At 37.6% G+C, this 21,294-nt stretch overlaps 1 protein-coding gene and 1 long non-coding RNA gene across 16 annotated transcripts in view; one reads left to right on the forward strand and one right to left on the reverse strand.

Annotated features, from left to right (window-relative positions):
• Positions 1–533: 533 nt before the first annotated feature.
• Positions 534–10,349, reverse strand: LOC127949043 (uncharacterized). The gene is made up of 2 exons (XR_008152228.1): positions 10,203–10,349; positions 534–3,752 (listed from the first exon to the last, which is right to left on the reverse strand). It is a non-coding gene; the product is annotated as an uncharacterized LOC127949043 (long non-coding RNA).
• The window catches only part of nfixa (nuclear factor I/Xa), a 90,858-nt gene continuing 77,274 nt past the window's right edge, over positions 7,711–21,294 (forward strand). For 14 of the 15 annotated variants that reach the window (XM_052545953.1, XM_052545954.1, XM_052545964.1 and 11 more), the window contains exons 1-2: positions 7,711–10,855; positions 16,405–16,488. In XM_052545953.1, the coding sequence (XP_052401913.1) occupies positions 10,853–10,855; positions 16,405–16,488 (87 nt within the window). In that variant the 5' untranslated portion in view covers positions 7,711–10,852. Of the gene's footprint in view, positions 10,856–16,404; positions 16,489–18,794; positions 18,966–21,294 lie in introns of those variants that run through there. The other variant, XM_052545959.1, reaches the window with a different exon arrangement.

Below are 21,294 nucleotides of genomic sequence, written 5' to 3' on the forward strand. Positions count from 1 at the left end.
TCTTTTTGCCAAATGATTCTCTCTAATGCCAAAGAATTAACTCTTTGTTACTTTTGTTCCATTGCTCTCCTCTCTAGCCCTTTTTTTCTTTATATTATAACATTGCTTCTTACAAATACTATAAAAATTTAACACACACACACACGTTTGTTTTTGTGAAAAGTAGGTTCATCCCATGGGCATAATGGTTTTTATATTGTAAAAACTGCGGCCCTAGAACCTAACCCTAACCCTCACAGTAACCTTTGTGCATTTTCACTTTCTCAATTTATAAGCGTTTTGAAAATGGGGACATGGGTTATGTCTCATAAGTCACCCTCTCCTTGTAATACCTGTGTCATACCCATGTTATTATACAGAGTTGTGTCCTGATATGTAACAAAAACATCACACACACACACACACACACACACACACACACACACACACATATATATATGTATATATATATATATATATATATATATATATATATATATATAAACAAAAACATTTAAGAAAATGAAAATATAAAAGCTTTGGAAGTCAATATATTAATATTATTTCTTTAATTGCCATTTTATTTCTTTTTGCAGTTTTAAATGCACATTTTCATATAGGTAATATGTATTTAATGTGTAGTATTGTACAGCCTTTTATAGAACTGCTACTACAGTTTGATTAAAGGCCAAAAGAAATGCCAGTTTCTCTATGTTCGTTCTTGGTGCGTGACTCTTCAGACATCTTGGAAGATCTTTTCCTTCGACTGCACAGTTGCTGTCAGGAATACAAGGCAGAGACAGAAATGGCAGTCAGGAATGTTGATTTAACAACAGCAGATCAATACAGGTATGGCTCATGCACAAATGAATTCTGATTGATATGATTCACTCACTCACTTAATCAGGCCCAGATGGAGAGCTGAAAAGAAAAAGAGCTGAAGAAAATAAAGATGAGGAATGGAGTAAAAAAGAAGAGAAGACAACAGAATCTAAACCTGTAAAAGACAGATGGGGAGAGAGAACAGAAGGGCAAAAACAAACGAAAGATGTAAAGGCCAGGAATTTTAAGAAGAGACTGGTAAGAATAAGAGGGAGAGGGAAAAAAAACATGACGTCAGTATAGGACGTCATCCAAAAATTGAGGAAAAATAAATAAATAAAAATCTTTAGAACAAAAGCCTCCCAGTCAGGAGTCGCAAACTCAACCAAAACTTCAGCTATAAAATGCATTTATTAAACCAATTCTTGCATTGTTGCACACCAAGTACTGCACTTCAAAGCTACAGTCAGCCAAGAGTAAAACAGCCTTGTTTACACTGTATGCCCTTGAGTAAAATCTGAACAATAGTTGACAATGTGCTACTAGAAAGTAAAACAGAAGGGCACATTGTGAAAGAACAAGAAAAAAAAAAATCTATTTCAGTGTCTTTTTGTTTGTTCATACTTGAAATTGTTTTATTTGCCTGAGATTTTTTAGTAAATTTGAAGAGTCAAACAACATTGTTTCAAAATTTGTGTTACGCAGGTTTTACAACCCCTGGCAAAAATGATGGAATCACCACATTTAGATGTTGTTTACCCAAATTTTTTACAATACAACAAATGACCGATATTACACATTAATTACTAATTTTTAATTACTAATCAAAACAATATTTGATTAGTAATTAAACATTCTGGTAATGTGAAACATACCCCCCAAAAATAAATAAATAAAGATAATAAACTTTAAATGAATGAAAACATTTTTCCATATCAAGTAGAGGAAAAAAATATGGACTAATCTCCCAAAACAGAGTTAGGACTTTGTTGCTCCTCCTCTTGCTTTTATGACGGCTTGAGTTCTTTGGGGGCATGGATTTCACTAATGAAAAACAATTTTCTTCATCAAGTTGGTTCCAACTTTGTCGAATAATTGTTGACAGATCAGCTTTGCAAGATGGAGCCTTGTCATGGACCAGTTTTTTCAATTTCCACCATAAATTTAAAATCAGATTGAGATTCAGACTTTTTGCTGGCCATGTCATTGAGCTGATATGCCTTTCCTGAAGAAAAGCTTTAACACTGTGCTCTGTGGCAAGATGCATTATCATCCTAAACAATTACTTTATTATCAGCAAACATCTTTTCTATTGATTTCATTGCTCTTTTCATTTCTTTTGAGAAAAGTGTCCAAAATTTCAGTGTGCACTTGTGCATTGACTGTTGAGGTAAGCATTGCCATTTCCCCTGGTCCTTTACCTGACATGCAACCTCATACCGTGAATGAGTTCGGAAATTTAGTTGTTTTCTTCAGGAGGTCATCTTTATACATTTCATTGGAACGGCACCAGACAAAAGTTCCAGCATTATCTCCCTGTCCAATGCAGATTTGTGATTAATCACAAAATATCACTTTCATCCAATCATCCACACTCCATGCCTGCTTCTCTTTAGCCCACTGTTTTCTTCTGTTTAGTTGTTCATGCTGTTTTTTGTTTGGCTTTTCTATATTTAAATCCCATTTCATTCAGCCGATTTCGTACAGTTCTGTCACACGCATTGACTCCTGTTTCCGCCCATTTGTTTTTCGTTGTGCATTTTCTCTTTCAAAGGCAAATTGCTTTTCTAACCTGATGCTTTGAGGTCTTTCTTAGCTTGCCTGTATGTTGTCCATGTGTAACCTTTCCATTTTGTTTATACTTGCACCAAATTTTAGAAACAGCTGACTGGGAACATCCACAATCTTTTGCCACACTCCGTGATGGATTTCCTTCTTAAAGGAGTTTTATAATCTTTTTCCATTGTTTCAACCGACAGCTCTCTTGTTGGGGCCATGTTTCCTTTCAATTAGCCAAGTCCAACAGCTCGTTAGGGTCTGCAAGCACTCATAATTAACTAGATTACATACTTAACCTTGAAGAATCAAGATGGCGCCTGTGTGTGTGGCGAGCCGTCTCCCCTGTTCGTTTTATGTGTTGATGTTGGCTATTTTAGCTATTTTAACATCAGTTTTAACTACTGTGAACTCTACATTGTTAACTGCTGACTAATTCGCTTTTTAGATATGTTCCAGTATTTATTTCAGAAATGCAAATTACAAGCGGATTCCATAATTTTTTCCTCTACTTGATATGGAAAACAATTTTCCATTTATTAAAATGTTTTAATAAAAAATTTTGAGTTACTGTATGATTCACATAAAGTGTTGAATTATCAAGCAAAAATAGTTTTGTGTCATATCTGTGATTTTGTTCATTTGTTATAAAGTCAGAACTTTGGGTGAACATCCGTGTGGTGATTTCATAATTTTTTGCCATGGGGGGTTAACGTAAAATATTTTATTGTATTTAATCCTGATTTTTTTTCCCGTAAAGATAAGTGGAAGCAGGAATGGTGTTTCATAACGCAATTATTATTGGAGGTTATTTTTATTTGTAATAGAAAGTTGCATATGTGTGTGCATAAGTCCCTCACTTCAATCTGTCTTTCTACAGTCCTTTCAATCTCTACATAAATCTGCCCCCCTGAATGTACACACCACAGTACTGTTGTTGTCCTGCATCCAGTGATCCTCTTTCACATGCCAATGACCCCCGGCATCTGCCTGAATGCCCTCGGGCTGGGCTCCCAAAGACCCCAAAGAGCCAAAGTCAACGCCCTCAACTGTTCTACAGTGACCGGAACGGTGGCGTTCACCCAGGAGCCCGACCTCTTGCTCCACAGACTCTTCCAGAAACGAGGTAACAAGGGCCAACCGAGACAATGAGGACACTCGCTGTCATCAAACAACTGGTTTGTTGATCAACCCCATGCAGTGGACCAGTAGGAGGCAAGAAAATTCATAGGCATTGGAACAAGTACAAAAAAAAATCTTGAACTAAATGAATTGTTCACAGTGGCAATGTTGTGTTTTGCTGTTGGTTTTTAGCTGTAAGCAGAGGACAGGGGTAAGCAGCCAGACATATGCCATGACCCTGGGTGGATATCGGGCCAAACGCCACGGGCAGTGTGCTCAGCTGATAAGGTCACTTTGTGGTGATCCAGTACAACAGAACATGATTTGGCTTTTAAGGAACGTCCTTTGTGAGAGTTACTCGGGGAGAGCTGGTGGTCCCACGCTTACCTAATCACAGACAGGCCTCGGGTTAAGATTGAACTTTACCATGAGAGTTGTATGAGATGCACTTGGTTTTCGGTGAAGATTACTTTACTGCAGTGTTGATGTGTTTTTGAAGGCCAACTTGGAAGTTAGTAATATCCTGGACAAAAGCCCAATATATTTTTTTGCCGTTTACTTTTAGATTGGTTTAGAAAATTAGCTCTGTTACCAGCAAAGTTACATGTTTGTTCATCATGATAATCTTAACAAATAAACACAACACTTATGAATTTTGAAGCCTATACAAACAAAGCTAGAAGCTAAGCATAGACCTCGGTTGCATGACTTCAACATCACCATTAAGCTTCGAGCATCTCTTTCAGTCTTTATTTAAAAATCTTTCCCCTAATAGTTTGAGTTAGAATAGTTTTCTAAAGTGCAATTAACAGTGAGGCTATGAAAGCATTAGTGTCTAAATGAGTTTTCCCTTTCAGCATAACATTTAATGTCCCCACAACCTCCGTATAGTCTAATTTATCCACTTGTATGTTTAGGTATATTTATGTTGTAGAATAAAATATTTGGAGCTTGTGTAGACCACAAACCTTTTAACCATAAACCCTTTCAAAATACCTATTCACTTGGGATGATGGAACTGGAAATTTCTAGGTTTTGGCCAACAAAAATGTCATCCCTGCGGCATTCTATAGCTTTACATCTCACCTTTTAGACACCAGTTAAAGTTTAAATGAGTGCAAAGATTGAGTGGCCGTGTTATACATTTTACCAGAATTCTATGCAACAATAACAATGTGCTCGTTGTTCGTGGTGCATTATTTCAGTAGTTGCTTACGTAAGTGCACTGGAACATGGACAGTGCAATGGAAAGTGACACAAATTGAAACATTACGCCCCCGTAGAGGCATTTTTTGGAAAATTTATCCTGTGGTTATAATGCAGTCTGTGTGAGAAAACAGACGTGTTAAAGGAAATAGAGATTATTAGTGCATACTCAAGAATGTGTGAGAGGAGGAAAACATTCAATATTTTTGTAGCTCTGTTAGGTTAGGGTACAAATGTTGGTCATCTGCATATATTCTGGGAGACTTGTACATTTTCATTTTAGAGGTAGATTTAGACTGAAAAAAGCATCTCGAGTCACAGCATTGAAGCCTTATTTTGCATCATATTCCTTCTTTGGCATATAAAACTGAAAGTCTCTAGCTGTTTTTTGAGGTCTACAGTGATGTTTGATGAAACGACACTCGTGCACGTTAAGGCTGAGGTCACGTACGTCGAAACCACTCTGATTGCTGTAGACCAGGATTCTGCATAAAGATAGGTTATCCGGACCAAAGCGCCTTCGCTGTGGTCTGTGGCTTTGCCAGAGTCTGTGGGCTGCCGGGCAAATCTACAGCTATCAGACCACGAGGCCTGTGGTGGTGAACTGGAGATAAACGAACCGCTCACCACACCCCTCACTAAAATTACCACACCACACACTGCCTTAAACTGCTGGCTGTCACCTGAGGTGATGCTTTGTACTTTAATCCTTTTTCTAGAGGTTTGTTGTGGCTGAATCCATTGCATTAAATGTCCTTTCGCTTTCAGAATTTAACTATTAAATTTACGACTAAAAATGATGTGTCGTTTCCAATTCCCACAATAGCTATGTAACAGGATGTATCCCCTTGTCCTGCAGTGAATTATAATCTAATTTGTGTCAGAGCTGTCTTAAATCCGTTTGCACTTTCTGAAAACGTCCTCTTTTAGATGAGAAAATGTTAAGAGCAGCAGTCGAAGCCAAGACTCGCATTCTTGCCACTTTGTTGCTTGGGAGTAACTGTGTTTTTCTTGGGTTTTCTGGCTCGCCCTCTCTCTCCGGCTTCCATTTCTGCTCAAAGTGAACAGCAGAGGACCGTTACAGAATACCAAGAAAAGAAGCGGCGGGGGGAAAAAAGAAAATGTTTTGTAATTCAAAACTGCACTTAGAGAGCCAGATTAAAACAAGAGAGGAGAATCATATGCCAGTTTTCTTGTATCTGTCACAAAAAAGGTTAAACATCAGGAGCCAACAGCTGAAGTCATTTTAGTTTTTTCTTTTCTTTTTTTTTCAGAAATTATTTTCAGTCTTTGTGTATTTGTGGCCATACTGTAGCTGCTACATTGATGAGTTTATTACAAAAAAAACTATAATTTTATATAACATAGTTTTCATCAAAAGAGCAGTAATAATTATTAAATAGCAGTAATTAAATTTAGGCTATTTGAATTTTTAATTTAAAAAATTAGCTATTTATCTTTGGTAAAGCTGACAAATGTGTGCACACTGTAAAATTGAGTTGTATAAGTGAGTTATAATTTGACATAAAAAAATAAACTGATTAGTCTTCTGTTTTGAGGAACAGGCCATCCATTCACATGAATCTCTGAGTGAACCATCATATTTTTATAAAGTTTGTTTGGCTGTTTGTTTTATTTGTTTAGGTCATATCTATAGCAATATTTCACTGCTATGTGTTACACTAATAGTATTAGAATGCAGTTTTTTATTATTATTAATATCCTTCAGTCGTCATGTGGTCATAGTAACAAATTTTAATGGTTCCCGTAGGTAAGATATAATTTATAATGGAAACTGCTTGTAACATCGTCACTGTTTTTAATGTTTCGGCAGCCACTGATGTGTATAGTTAAAATATCATATCTGAGCACACCATATTTTTAGTGACCCCTCTTACAAATAAGTTCTGTTGAGGTCCATTCAGGTCAGAAGCACAGCACAGGTTTCAGTGTCTGCAGCAGCCTGCGCTGCACTGAGAGTCTTTTCAACTGTAGTTTATTACAGCTGATGTCTTGTCCTCTGCCAGGTATTAAAACAGCATGTCTCAGCCGACGCTGCATTGCGGTCACATTAAGAGATCCTGTGGTGAGCAGGGCAGCGCTAGACTCTCATTAACTTGAGCTGAGATTTCAGTGATGCTGAACCCGCTACGGTCTTACTCTCGCTCGCGCTGTGCGAGCGCAATTAACGGAGAGCTCGGTTCGCTCCAAACTCGACCTGGAACGCATTATTCGATCGTTAAAAAACGAAGTTTACTGTTGGTTCTGATTGTTCCGTGTGAACTAGAGCCAGTGGGGAAGGTTTCTCACAGAAGCTGCAGTGAGAAGTTTTGTTTTCCGCTCCGTCAGAAGGTCGTCTGCCACTCAGTGCAATAAACACACATCGGGCATTTAACAGTTCCGCAGAAAATCGATTACAAGGTGATAAACACACCTTTTGATGATCACAACAGAAGCTGAATTATCTTCTCTGTAGCAGTGCATATCTATTTTCTACTTATATAGACTTATTCCTCGTTTAAATCGGTATAAAACGACATAATATTGGCCTGTATACGAAAATATTTTAGAAGAGATTCAACACTGTTTGCATTTGTTTTATGTTATAGGTTATATGCAGATATTTTGAAAATAACCAGAAATATTTTATTAGGCCTATAGCAAGGGTACGTTTTTTTTTTTATAACTGTTTGCTGAAACGCATAACAAACATAAATCACTAAATTCCCCAATTTATGGCATTTAAAAATATTTTTATTTGGCACGAAATTTAAGTCAATGTTCTTTAGTGTTTTTTGGGGTTTGAATTTATAAAAATGTGGGTTTTTGGATTTATTCAGTCTGTTAAATCGCTCTTTCTTCAGTAATTTAATTATCGATAAAAATAATTACATTATAGCATTATTTTGTATAATCAATTTCTATATGTATTATACAATATTTAAAGTGGATAATTCAAGCTGCACGGAATAGTTTTTTTTAAATGTATATTATAATTATGATTCTAAAAATCTTGTGATCCATTAAGCAAATAATTTTTTAGTATTAATTTGGTTGAACTGATGCTTAATTATAATTAATTAAAAGGTTAATCATCTTAAAATTCGTTAAAGAGTTTCAGAAATGTTTTAAAACCGAGTACTATAGACTATGCATGCTTAAACTAACGAAATCAAGGTTGGTCAATAACGAAGGATAAAACCAATCCGTTAAACATTAAAGTAAATGTATACGGAAAAGCCTTATTATATAGGCTAATGCAAAATATTTTTTCTTCGCAAAAACGTCTTGCTTGTCGTTTAATACTGAACAATGAGAGTAATGACAAGTTTTATAAAATATTATGAAATGCTAAACGTTTTTCATTTTGAAAAAAATAATCAGTTTAATTTAATATTTTTAACAAATATTATAAAGGAAAATCTAATATATCAACAAAAGCATGAGACGCTTATTAAAAAATTTAAGGACTTTAATATTGTTTTATTTATTATGCTATATGAGCATATATTAGCATCAATTAAGATATAGTCTATCTTGTTACCAAATAACAAGAACTCATTTATTCAACTTATTTATTTACCGTTATTTATCAAAATAATTAATCTTTCTATTTACAGTCTGAATATAGGCTACACAAACAAAAAAACAAAAAAAACAACTGTAAATAAACATAAAAAATTAGCCTACAATTTCTGCTTGTCACGGAAGAGGAAACATTGCTTATCAAAAATCAGTGTCTCATATCAATAATTCAGTTCTTACGAATTTTATAAAAAACTATAAAAAGAAAATGATTATTATAAGCTATATAAACAACAATTATATAAATGCAATGTAAAAACCCTTTTTATTTTATTTTTAAGTGAAGATTTGTAAGTGAAGTGTCGTAAGATTGAATAGGCTACTACATTTTTTATATATGGGTGTTAGTATTTGGGGAAATAATTTAGAAATCCACAGTAGTATTTAAATATTATTTTATAAACTGAATTAGTAATGCAATGCACAGTATCCCTCGTGTGGTTCTCCTCTGATCTGGTTCAGGTCACGAGGAAATGATTTTTCGATCGCTGCGGAATTCACTGCTGTGAAGAAACTTTGTCTTATTCTGTTCAACATGCATCATAAAAATGTGTTCATCTAGATTTATCAATTTCTATCAATGTTCATGTATTTCAATCACAACTGTAGTTAACTCTAATATGCATGGCTCTTGATCAGCTAGTAGAAAATAAGTTAGGCTGACTCCACTGCTTATGCACAAATCAAAAGGACGTTTATGCTATATTCACAATATAACATTGAGGCTAAATGAAACCCTTTCTGAAAAAAAAAAAATGTAATCAGCATTTTATTTAAAATAAGAAGTAATCTGATGCCGCTGTTGGACAGTTTCCTATTGGAGGGTTATAATGATGCACTTTGTTATATTATTGATGAGCTGTTTGGCTGTTTGGTGTTTGCTTGAGGCGTCTCAGAAGGCACAGAATCTGATGGGTGGCACGAGACACCGGCTGAACCTGGCGACCATAGCCCATGATAAAAGCCTTTCTATCCACTCGTAGACTCGACGTGTAGGTAGCGAGAACTGAAACCTCCCCCTCTCTCGTCCCCTAAATTTTGCGAAAAAAGAAACTGGCCGTCTCAAAAGTATCCTATATTTTCACTAAAGATGTTACGTTCCAGCGGTGTTTGAAACAATTTTCCAGTAGCCCAGCCAAAACCAGTCACTAACTAACATTTTTATCTAACAGTTTAGTCATTACGCACTAAATCTATATTGTTGCCAAAATGTATCACAAAAATCTACGTTTTTTTTTTTTACTTAAAGATAGGGGACAGTTAGACACCTGCACTAGGGGCGCCAAAAGTCAATTTGGCTTCTGCTAGCCGAACCTTATTCTAAAATTACTGACAGAAAGTCTCTCTAAAAATGTCGACCCCCCCCCCCCCCCCCCCGAAACTCGCCGAATAATTCGCGCACGGATCCTCTTTAGGCTAGAGCAGGCGAGATAGGGCTCTAGATATTCCTGTAGCTACTTCCTGCACTTTTGGTCGTGTTTTATTTGAGTTCTTTCCCCCGTCTCTCCCTGTGTGTTCAGTCTGGCTCGGTGTTCAGCAGCTAATCCGCGCCGTCCATGATTTTCCCACAGCTCTACTAATGCCCCAAAGCCGCAGCTGCCACACGCTGCCAGTTGCTACATTGATCAATAATTTACCAGCTCGACGCCTCAACGACCCGCTACCCCCGTGCAGCCCCGGGTCGACTGAGGCGACGACCGATATTTACTCACGCGGAGGGGACGCTTATTCTCCCGTGCTTTAAATGCAGCGTCAGTAAGCTTTAGCCAACAGACAGGATCCCTTCGGTGCGTCTACGGATTAGACTGTCGCAATGTGCGCTGCGCGTATTGGTGACTGCAACGGCATTTGAGGACGCCTCTCGCGTTCATCTGTCCGGGAACAGCGGGGGTCCCGTTATGGTGCGGGAGATGCAGTCAAGGCAAACAGGAACTGACTGCAGGACATAAAGACGAAGAAAAACACTCACGGTCACGCAGAACGTCTTCGCACGAGCGGTTCTGCGTACACCGGCGCTCGCGGAGAATTTCAACCGAGCTTGTGAACTCCCCGGTCGGTGCCGCCAGCGAGACTCCATCGTAGGAGAGAATATATTTTAAACGGAACGGTTCACCGTATACGAGCGGTGCCCAGGGACGACGGTAATCCATCGTTCCGTAAAGTGTCGGAGAAAGCTTTTCTTTTACAGACGGGACAAACTCTGGGAAACAGCCCGACTTGTTGAGTTCTTTTTTCGCTTCCGGTATCACCGGAGAAACCGACTGGTGCACCCGCTCCCTCTCCTCTTTTTTTTTTTTGGACGCGGAAGGTTTTAAAGAAAAATGGGTCTTTGAGGAGAGCTGGCAGATTCCTCTCAACTACAATGGTACGTGCTATGAGAATCAATATCTTTCCCGCTGTTTGCAGAAATCCAAGCCAACAGATTTCAAACATCGAGGCGCAGCTTTTTAGGAATAATAAAAAAGCGCAATCTGATAACAGTTTGTCGCTCAAAGATACAATTCTTTCAAACAACAAGCGGTTAATAGCTTTTAGAATAATATTGTTGTGTAGTTTAGAAAGTGCTGTTAAATGCCAAGAACACTTAATTTAGTTTTTATATGTCTAGCAGGAAAATTATAGCTAATAATATTAATAATATAATTTTAATAATAATAGCGAATATGATTATTCGAAATACAAATACAAAATAACATTACATTTAGAGAGTCTCATCTAAATGTAACCGGTTATTATTATTATTATTTTGCATGTCAATGTAATGTTTTTTTTCTTCTTTTTTTTAGGGTCATTTTAGGTTGTACTTCAGTGTCAATTTTTAAGTAGGTAGTTTTTAAGTAGTCAGGGAAGGTCAAAATCCACATCATACGGCAAAACTAACTAAATTGATATTAAAGAGATGGATATTTATAAAACCAACTAGTAGGATATTTTTGTATGATGTATTTTGCGAGATCTTATAGTAGAGGTTTTTGAGAGTACTTGTGTTTGTATTTAGCATGCAGGCCAATGTTGTGATGTACTGCTTGAAATACAAGTAATTTTAAAGATAAAATATATTAAATATATATAGTACTATCATTGTAATGTGATGAAAATGGGTAGAACATCTTGGCATGTCGGAATTTGAGGTTTTCAGTCTCAGTTTTTCAGCACAACAGCCGGATCTTAAAATGAGCTGCATTATTCAAGATGCATTATTCAGAGCCATTTTTGTTCTATATAATCAAGTTATATGAAAATAATACTTTGATTTATTTCTTTAAAAAAAAACAATTAAGACTTTTTTTTACACACACCTGTTTTTTTACACAACATTATTTCCAGTTATTTGTTTGTTTAGGACCTGCATGCTCTAGTAATTTTGCCGGAATAAATATTTGCACAGGCTGTGTTTAGATTGGGAATTTTAAATCAGACTTTAAATGCGAGATTGACAGGCCTTTGCAGGCTGAAGGGGCTGGATCTGAATATGAAACGCCACATTTGCCTGCAGCGAGCATTTTTTCATCATGACAAATCTTTTCAAAGCATTGAACATCCTCTCCAGCCAAGCACACCTGTGAGATCTACGCAATAAAGACATGCAAACGAATTCTCCACGAGCGAGGTCAAGCACTCGAGTCAGATTAAAGCGTCTGGATGGCTGTGAAGTGATAGTACACCCAAATCGGTCAAATTAGCGGTTTAAATGCATTTTGCAAACCTGTTTGCAATCCCATTGGCTGAACTTAGTTATGGAGACTCAGCTCAGGCTGTGAATTCCAGAGCCGTCTTCTCTAGATTGACTGGTTGTCACGATGCCAGGGTTGCCATGGATGCAGTGCCCTGCGGTGATTGGTGGACGGCTGCATGAACTTGTTTCTGGGTGTAAACTTCTTATGGGAGGACGTTTTGTGTTTGTGGCATCTGTGTTGGCACACGAGATGCCATAATGCAAAGCCACCTACTTGCTTTAATTCAGCTCATTAACAGTGATGAACATGTGCAGGCGAACACCGCAACACCACTGCACACCTGCACACACTCACACACAAATGCTCATGCGTATGCCCTCATAGACTTCCAGTGAATGCATGCATGTGTAGATACACCTGGAGCGCTCACAGAGGCCCTTACTAGCACCTTACGGAGAAGACAAGCCGTGAAAGTGGAGATCAGAGGTGCCGGGTGCAAACCGGGTTTGGCCTGAGCCAGGAGACTCGTGTCAAAACCCCAAACAGAGCTTTAATAATTAGCAGCCTCTCATTCATTCCAGATTCTCTCTATCGGTCTGTCTCTCCATCTCTCTTTTTCTCCTTCTGCTATTGCCTCTGAGATGCTGGTGTGAAAAATCACATTTTTCCAACAGTTCTCCCTGAGGTGCTACTGGCAGACACACAGAGAAAGAACGCTTCATCCTTTTATATAGCACTCGTTCTCTCATTACTCCTCCTTTCTCCTCTCTTTTTTTTTGACTCTGTCTCTCTTTGATGCGGTTGCCATAGAGGACAGGTTTATATGCGGGCTGATTTGGCTCGGTATTGCCAGCTAGTCAATCATAATGATAAAAAACAATGGTGCTAATAGTAATTGCTGTGTCATTTGACAAACAAAAGACAAAGAAAAAAGGGTGAAAAAAAGGAAAATCAGTGGGACCTGTGCTGATTGTTCTCGGGCCAGCTGGTTTTTGAATGTGTGGAGGACGGCCAGGTGTGTGTGTGTGTGTGAGTGAGTGGGAATGTTCTGTGTAAAGTTAGCAGATACATATGTAGACTCTGTGTTGGAAGGAATGAATATGTGAATTGCTGTGGTTTTGTTACTATCACTATTGCTCATGTTTTGAGGGATTTCACAACTGCTGAAACCCTAAATGTTAAATATTGGTGCGCAATTTTGGTTTGTTGTGGAAAGATGTGCTGATGCTTTCTAAAAGGCCTTAAAACAGGTTAAAAAATAATTTATACATTTGAGGTGCCCAGACTATAGCTAAACCTTAAAAACAAATTCAGAAAACCTGTTAATTATAAATGCATTGGTTGCAAGTAGAAAATTTAATGAAATTTTGGAAGTTGCAAATATTTTGATGAGTTCTGTTGACACAGTGTTGATCATTACTTTACAGCTTAATATTGTGTAATGTAAACTTTTTTTTTTTTAAACTAAGTTATAGTAACTTAATTTTTTTTTAGAAACTTTAGAACGTTTTTAGAGTGTCGTTGCCAAGACGAGCCATTTGCAGCAAACAGCTTAGTTTTTAAAAACAACATTTTTGTTCTGTACAAAGAAGTCTTTGAGGTCTAATGTTTACAGGTTTGAAATATCATGAGATTGAGTAAATTGATCAAAATAATTTTTTTATGTGATCTATCCCTTGAAGTGACCACCCAGAATACCCCAGAAACTGCACTGCAATGCATTTACCAGTTTAACGGACCGTGTACAGTCACCACACAAATTTCCTCTAATCATCTGGTTTAAGAGCAAAGTGTTATTTTCAAATAATATTGGCTAAACCAGTGACGTGAGTTTGGGTCCGAGAACACCAGTTTGTCCGAATAATAGTCGAAGAGGATTTGAAAGTAGTTTGAAACAGTCAAAAATTCTTGCAGATCTGTTTATCACTGAAATTACACACTTCACTCTTAAACTTTAGACCACAAAAGTGTGTTGCCCGTGTGTGTGTGACAGAGAGAAACTTCATATTTCAGGAATTTAACCACTTAAGCATTCCACTAAACCACAAACGTATTGCCATATGCCTCCAACCCATATACACCGCTCTCTCTCGGTCTCTCTCCCCCATAAGGACCTATGGAGGAACCCCCTCATTTGATTCCGTTATTCCCACCAATTAAACATTTTAAACAAAGAGCTCTATTTATCGGTGAGAGCGAGGAAACTTGTCGTAATTAACACATTTACATACATCTCCATTGACTCCAATTAGGTCAGAGGCTCCCAGAGCCGCTTTGAAATGTCCCTCTTTTCTCTGTGCGCTTCGCCTCTAAAATGTTAATTAAGAAGAGGCTTGAGATTCTGGCTGAAGGCTGGCCATATGGACCCTGCATATGCTCCATATGCATGCAGCCCATATATAATTAATAGCTCACTACAGAAAAATAGGAGCTTTTTGGAGGTGAAGACGAGGCTGAAGGTTCCTCCTCTCAAAATAAGGATAATAGCGAAATTCTGAGTTCCTCCAGGCGCCAACGTAGACTTCTGTTCTCCATCTGTGGACAAGACAAATGAACGGATGATCTCAGCACGGCGAAATACGGTCGAGTTGAGTTTGTTCAGCTGGATTGTGCGGCCTGGCCTCGCTGACGGCTTTAATTTGCTGGTTTATCTTGGGGCTTGAGAATCAAGTCAATTAAATTAAGAGAAATCGAATGAGTCAGTGGAACGTTTTCCATTTTCTGCTTCGGTTCAGAGTGATGGGAGCCACTGGAAAGAGCGCATGGTGAAATCTGGTTAGCTGATTTCCTGGAACATGAGAGAAATCAATACTCTGAAACTAAACAAAAGTAAACACTTGAGTCAATCAATACCTAAAATCCGCGTAAAGAAATCCAACCGAGAGCATTCAGAGATTTTGACATTTGTGGAAGTGCTTAAAGCATCCACTTGCGTCACTTTTTGCAAGACGTTTGGGCTTTTGGTTAATGCTCTTTAAATGACAATCAGTGTTTTTTTTTTTTTTTTTAAGAACTGGAGAGCTTTACAAAACATCAGTGAAAGGCTCACCTGCTTACTGCTATTTGCTGCCCCATAAAATGCTCCTTCCCACAGCATTCACTCTAGAGCTCTTCTGTTTTCAACCACTTTCTCAGAACAGCCAGAGCCGTGAACTTGCCTCTGAGTAACGTGTGCTTTTTAATTGTTCTTTTTAACCATCAAAATGCATGTTTATGTTCTAATAAAGCCAATCAGCAATTGTTCCGTGCTTGAATGAGATTTTAGCGCGCTGTAGCTAAGACCCTATAAAAGTGAGGGAAAATTGGGAAAGCTAACGTTTCATTGGGTGGATATGAATAGGCTTTGTTATTCACCACTGCCCGAGCCTAGTGCCAATGCCTGGGACTTATTATGAGCGAACTGTGTGTGCGTATATGGGCTGGAATGGATGTTGATATGTATTTATGCACACAAACGTGCATTTGTGGTTAAAGTTTATTGTTCATATTTTAACATTTATTATTGTGTGTGTGGATGGTTGTTGAATGAGGTACTGGTTGGCTCTCTGGATACCTGCAGTGGTTTATGAAATTTTGAGTTTTACTTTTTCAAAAGGTTCCTTTTGCTTTTCTGTTCTTTTTAATGGAGATCTCTTGCATTTTCCTTCCATCTAGAGCCATGCATTCCATGCAAAAGAACATTTAGAAAATTCTCCAGACAGACATATAAATGAGCATTATTAACATATTAGCATATTAACATATGCTTAAAGCTTTTAAATCTTGAAATAACCAATTTTACCTAATGCATTAAAATGCACTGCCATTCAACAACATGAAAGTCAAATTGTAGAAGTTGAGCTAATATCGGAGTGCCATCAAACGTCATCTCAGTGTAAGGCTGATTTTTCACATTAATTCAAAAAGTTACTAGCCACTTGTTTATAATAATATGTGAAATTTTCTAGCTATTTCCACACAAAATCCTAAACAATCTCTTTTTTCACTGTATAGGCAGTACAGTTGCCTGTAGCCACTGATCTAGAGTCAGTGTTCGCTTCTCTCTAGTAATTAAATTCACATCTAATCAAATGGAACACAGAGAATAAAAAAAAGAGTTAGAGACCATGTGATTTGACTGAGGTATGTTCCAATGAAGTCTTATGTTTCCAGCTTTGTTTTGGTCAGATTTATCTGACAAGAAGTTATTTTTAGTTTGACCCATGACTTAATTTTTCTGTTTTGTGTTTGATTACAGGCCACAGAATCGTATTTGGTGCATGAAGGTCCCCATCGAGCCCCAGGCATCTCAGAGTGTTTCCTAGTGCCTGAATCCTACAGGGTACAAGCCATTTTCCCGTTTCTTTCTGTGTTATTGTTGTTCATATTATAAGTTTCTTGATTTTTCTGAGTGTAACATGACAAACTGAACTTTGATTTCTTTCTCATGGTTGATGTAATTAATCTGCTTTCAGGGCAGACTGAGTTGGACTTCAGATTGAGATAAGATGAGTTGGAATCGGTTAAGCAAACTATCAAACTCAGATAGAGCAGAGATATAATCTATAATGCCTTTGATTAATTTTCTCTTTCATATCCCGTGTAGAGAGAACGGTGTGTATATGTGCATCATGAATCTCATCGCTCATTTATAATCGTGTATGCTGCATTTATATCATAAGATGGTGGTTAGCGTTGAGAGGAATGCAGAGTTTATGTGGAGAAGCAGCTGCAGGAATTATCTTCATAAAATATCATCAGGATTATTTAACTGCCAGACACAAGGGAATGGTTAAAAGCAAAGTGTATGTGTTTGTGTTGGGTTAAAACCACACACACGGACTATATCGCTCGCATATGGTTCTCTTATGTGAGTTTTAATGGAAGTCTTAGCTGCCGCAACCGCAACTCGACCGTGGGTCTGCTTAACAAAGAACTGGGAGTGTGTGTGTGTGTGTGTGTGCATGCATGTATGCATTTGTATGTGTGTGAAAGTATGCGTGCGCTGAAATCAGTATCGTTATTTATGCACCTCGTGCTATTTAGTAGAGTAATGGCTGCAAGATCTGTGTGCGTGATGCACAAAGACTGTGGGTTTTGGATTTGTGCCTTTCAATGTGGTAATGCCAACCTGTGTGCCCTTTTTCTGACTTTGCTCTCAACTCTTAATGTCAGTGTTTTCCTTCATGTTGTTGTTGTTGTATATCAGCTGTTTTGCAGATGCATTTTATCACAAGCAACATACTGTATTGTTGAGTTTGTCCTTCGATAGTGATCAGTTGGTATCATAGAAAATCATAGGTTCATGGGTTTTCTGTTCGGGAAAGTTACTTTGAAAAATAATGCATTACAATAGTGCATTACCGCAAAATGCAATGCAAAATGTACCAATTGTGTTCTTATTAAATATGTTTTATTTTTATTTTTTTTGCATAAACATCTGTATAGATTGGTTCAACAACATGAATATATATATATATATATATATATATATATATATAAATAATTCCCTTAATAAAAACAGTTAATTCAGATATTACTTTTTTCAGTGCATCAGCATTCAGTTTCTTGTGAATTATTGAAAATAAATATATTCTTTACTCGTGTCAAACGTCAACCGATTTTAAATCCATTTTTCAACTTGTAGTGGTAATTTCTAAAGTGGATGGTAACCTGCAACTCCATGGTGTTTTTTTCCCAGCTCTGTGCAGGATTAATCCTGTAGTCCTGGATTAAATTGTGCCATAATTGGTAAGTGCCCTTTGTGGTGTTGGCTCAAGCGGTCTATGAGAAAGCAGCCCTAATAAAAGAGCAGGCTAATCTGCCTCTTAAAGCTAGACAGCAGTGACAGTGGCACAGCAGAGTTTCACGGCTGGAGAAGGTGCAAGATAAGCATAGTTGAGCGTGCCGCTAGGCAGCCTGGGCGCTGTGGTTGGCCACAAAACAGATGTGGATTTAGGAGACCACCCTGCAATACTGTAATGCAGGACTGGGGGCTATAGATGAGTCATAGAGTAAGAGAAAGGGGGAGAGGGGTTGCTTACCTTCCATTTACTGATTAAAATACAGATTGCAGTAGTGATGCACAGGGGAAAAAGTATTGCAAACCGAAAGCAGCATTTGAAAAGGCCACTGACACAAAGAATGCAGTCAGTCCTGCTGCCATTGATCAACCTGTGCATATTTGTTTAGAATTGCACTCATTCCCAAAGCTTAATGACTTTAGTTGCATTTTTTAAAGTTTGTTATTTATAATAGTATAGTCATTAATGAATTATATATGTAATACACATTTATGAAAATGCAAAATTAGTAAAAATGTAAATGTTCACCATGTTTACTCAAAATTACATAGAGAAAAAAAAATATTTGAAACATTATAACATGTAAGCTATAGTATTGCATGCTTTAGAAACTATGTGCTGTTATGGCAATGTTAAATCTGACTATTTCCCAAAAACTGTGGTCTAAATGACATGGGTGCGTTTTATATAGGTTACCCAACTTTTCTGTCACTAGATGAATGCACGTCATCTGTAAGATTACTGAGAATGAGAAACTCCCAACTTTTTTTAGCAAATGGGAAAAGGGTGAAGGGGAGAACAAGAAGGAGAGAAAAGTTTTTTTCCTTCCTAAAGTTTGAGCTTTCACTTTCTGCCTTCGAGGCGGGGTTAGCGGCGAGAGCAGCATGGAGTAAGCGCGAGGGGGGACGGCGAGCGATTTCAATGCAGCAACGCGGCGAACTTCCACTCAACTTCAAAACACGATTCATTTCCCGCCTCTGAGATAACTATGTACTCTCCGTACTGCCTGACACAGGTAAAATTCCTTTATTTAATCAATCAGTCTTGTGTGTGTGTGTGCTATGCTGCATTGTAGCTCCGCTGCCGTGTCTCGTCTCCTCTATTGCTGCTTAATAAATGCATTTCAAGTTATGCGCTGCGCTTTTTAGAACATTCTTTTCGGCCGCGCGTTTATTTCCAGCTTCCAGCTCGCGCGCGGAATTATTTCGGAACTCCTCTCGTGCGTTTCATTGCACATGGGATCGAAGAGAAAATGGCGCTTCTCCCAAATCTATTTTATATAAAAGGAGATGGGCTTGACCGGAGAGAAGCGCGACTGGCATAGTAATCGGCTCGAATTTGTTGATGTCAAACTGTAAAACGTTCTGGTCTGATTTCTTGAAGTTGTTTTCTCAAGCTGTGATGTTTCAGGAGATGGCCCCGACGGTGTGTCCAACAGCAGCCGTGCATGAACCTCTCTGCGCTCGAGCTCAGAGGCACGAAGGGACATTGATCTACCTGTCCTGTTACCTAAATGCGTTAGCCTTTATGTGCATTTCAGGGATATGTGTTGCTCTCCTGTAATAGTTTAGTAAGCTTATTTTATTGTAAATAAATGGACCGAGGAGAAGATGTTAAAACGCGTTTGCTTCTAATGTGAAGACTGCGGGAAATAAATGCCTTTTTGACGTTATGAAATTTGCTATTTTATGCATAGGCCTATACAACTTATGACACGCTGTTTACAAATTATTTAAGTTGTCTAGTTCAACATATTCATTCATAATTTATGAACCACTTTTTTCATAATCTTAGGGAGGTTGCAAGCTTTATAATGTGAATCGATGATACGGACGCTGGCCTATTATAGGCTATTTTTTATGCATAAAGATATTGTTGTTTGTACAACACATAACACAGTATTTTAAAAAAGTACTTTCAGTATACACTTAAATTATTCCTTTAAAAATTGAATGACAATATGCTGTAGACTAATAGGCCGAGGTTCAATAGGAGTAATTGATGCCTGACTTGATTTACAGTCCCCAATCTTTAAAAACACTATTCTCTTCAACTGTCTCTATACTTGGCAAGAAGTCAGACTTTTGCAGTTACAAAATATTTTACTAAACTTTCTTAGGTCACAAAAAGTTGTTCTTTGATTATCCTACGAGTTTGTCTTATCTAAAACCAGTCTTAACTCGTTTTAATTGTTGGCTATACATATAATGCTTACAAATATTAAGCAGTGTTGAATGTGTTCGTAGTCTTATATTTTATCACAGGTGTCCGTTTTGGAAATTATAGCCTACTCTGTCCCTTACGGCCTACACTTGAAGCCTTTTTTGCACGAGCAGTAGCCTATTATTTTTGAAGAAGCATTTGCACATGCGTGTATTTGAATAAATAATTCAAAAGTAAATTGAAAATGTATTTGCGGTCGTGCGCCATGTGCGCGCAGGGGCTTGAAGGAGTCGGTCCTCTGCGGCTGTAATCTCGTCCATCTCGGAGAGTCAGTTTGGCCCGGGCTCGTGGCAGTCGCTCTTTCTGGCTGTTAAATATTCCTGAAGCAGACATTCGACAGGTCTTTAAAATAACTTTCCTTTAGGCTCAGACACAAGTAATTGAATTCTCAATAGATAATGTCCTGCAGGCGTAGCCTATTCTAAACTTATTCTATCCGGTCCTTATAATTAATTTCTTTTTTCAGTTTCTTCATTTTTAAAGGATTTTGGTCTTGGCTTCAGTTTCTTGGCCTTTCTCCTGTTCCCCACACGCAGACTGGGTCACGCCAAACTGTCGCTGAATCCAAGAAGTCTGGGTCTAAAATAAATCTCCTTTACTCGCATTTTGCATAGTCGACGGCTCTTGTTTTTGTGGCGAATAATTGTTTTCTTGCTAATTAATTTTTGTTTTTAAAGCAGATACAAGCTAAGTCTTTTTTCAATGTAAAATATAGGCCTGAAAAGCAAGCCCTTTGTAAAGTGTCTGCAACCGGTATGCCTATTATTGTTATTTTTTAAAGAGGTATTTGTGTTAATAAAAAAGTAGGCCTATGTGCTTTTTTTAATTTAATAATGCTAAAGAAAATTAAAAGAGTATTTGCAGTCCTGTGCCAGGGCAGCTTAGAGCACGGCCTATAGCTAGTCCTCGCACTCGTTCAGTCTAACGCATTCAAGTCTATAGCTAATGAATAGGCTATATTACTATTTTACTGTATTTATACTAGTGTAAGGCTGTGATCTATAGGTTTGCTATTCATTAAAGGTTTTTTTTTTTTTCGTACTTCTGCACCCGTCAATTCAACAGTTTGAATATTTCAATATTTTTTTATGTCGGTACAACCATTTTGAAATTGTTTTAAA

Source organism: Carassius gibelio, chromosome B1 (genome assembly GCF_023724105.1).
Source record: "Carassius gibelio isolate Cgi1373 ecotype wild population from Czech Republic chromosome B1, carGib1.2-hapl.c, whole genome shotgun sequence".
NCBI lineage: Eukaryota > Metazoa > Chordata > Actinopteri > Cypriniformes > Cyprinidae > Carassius > Carassius gibelio.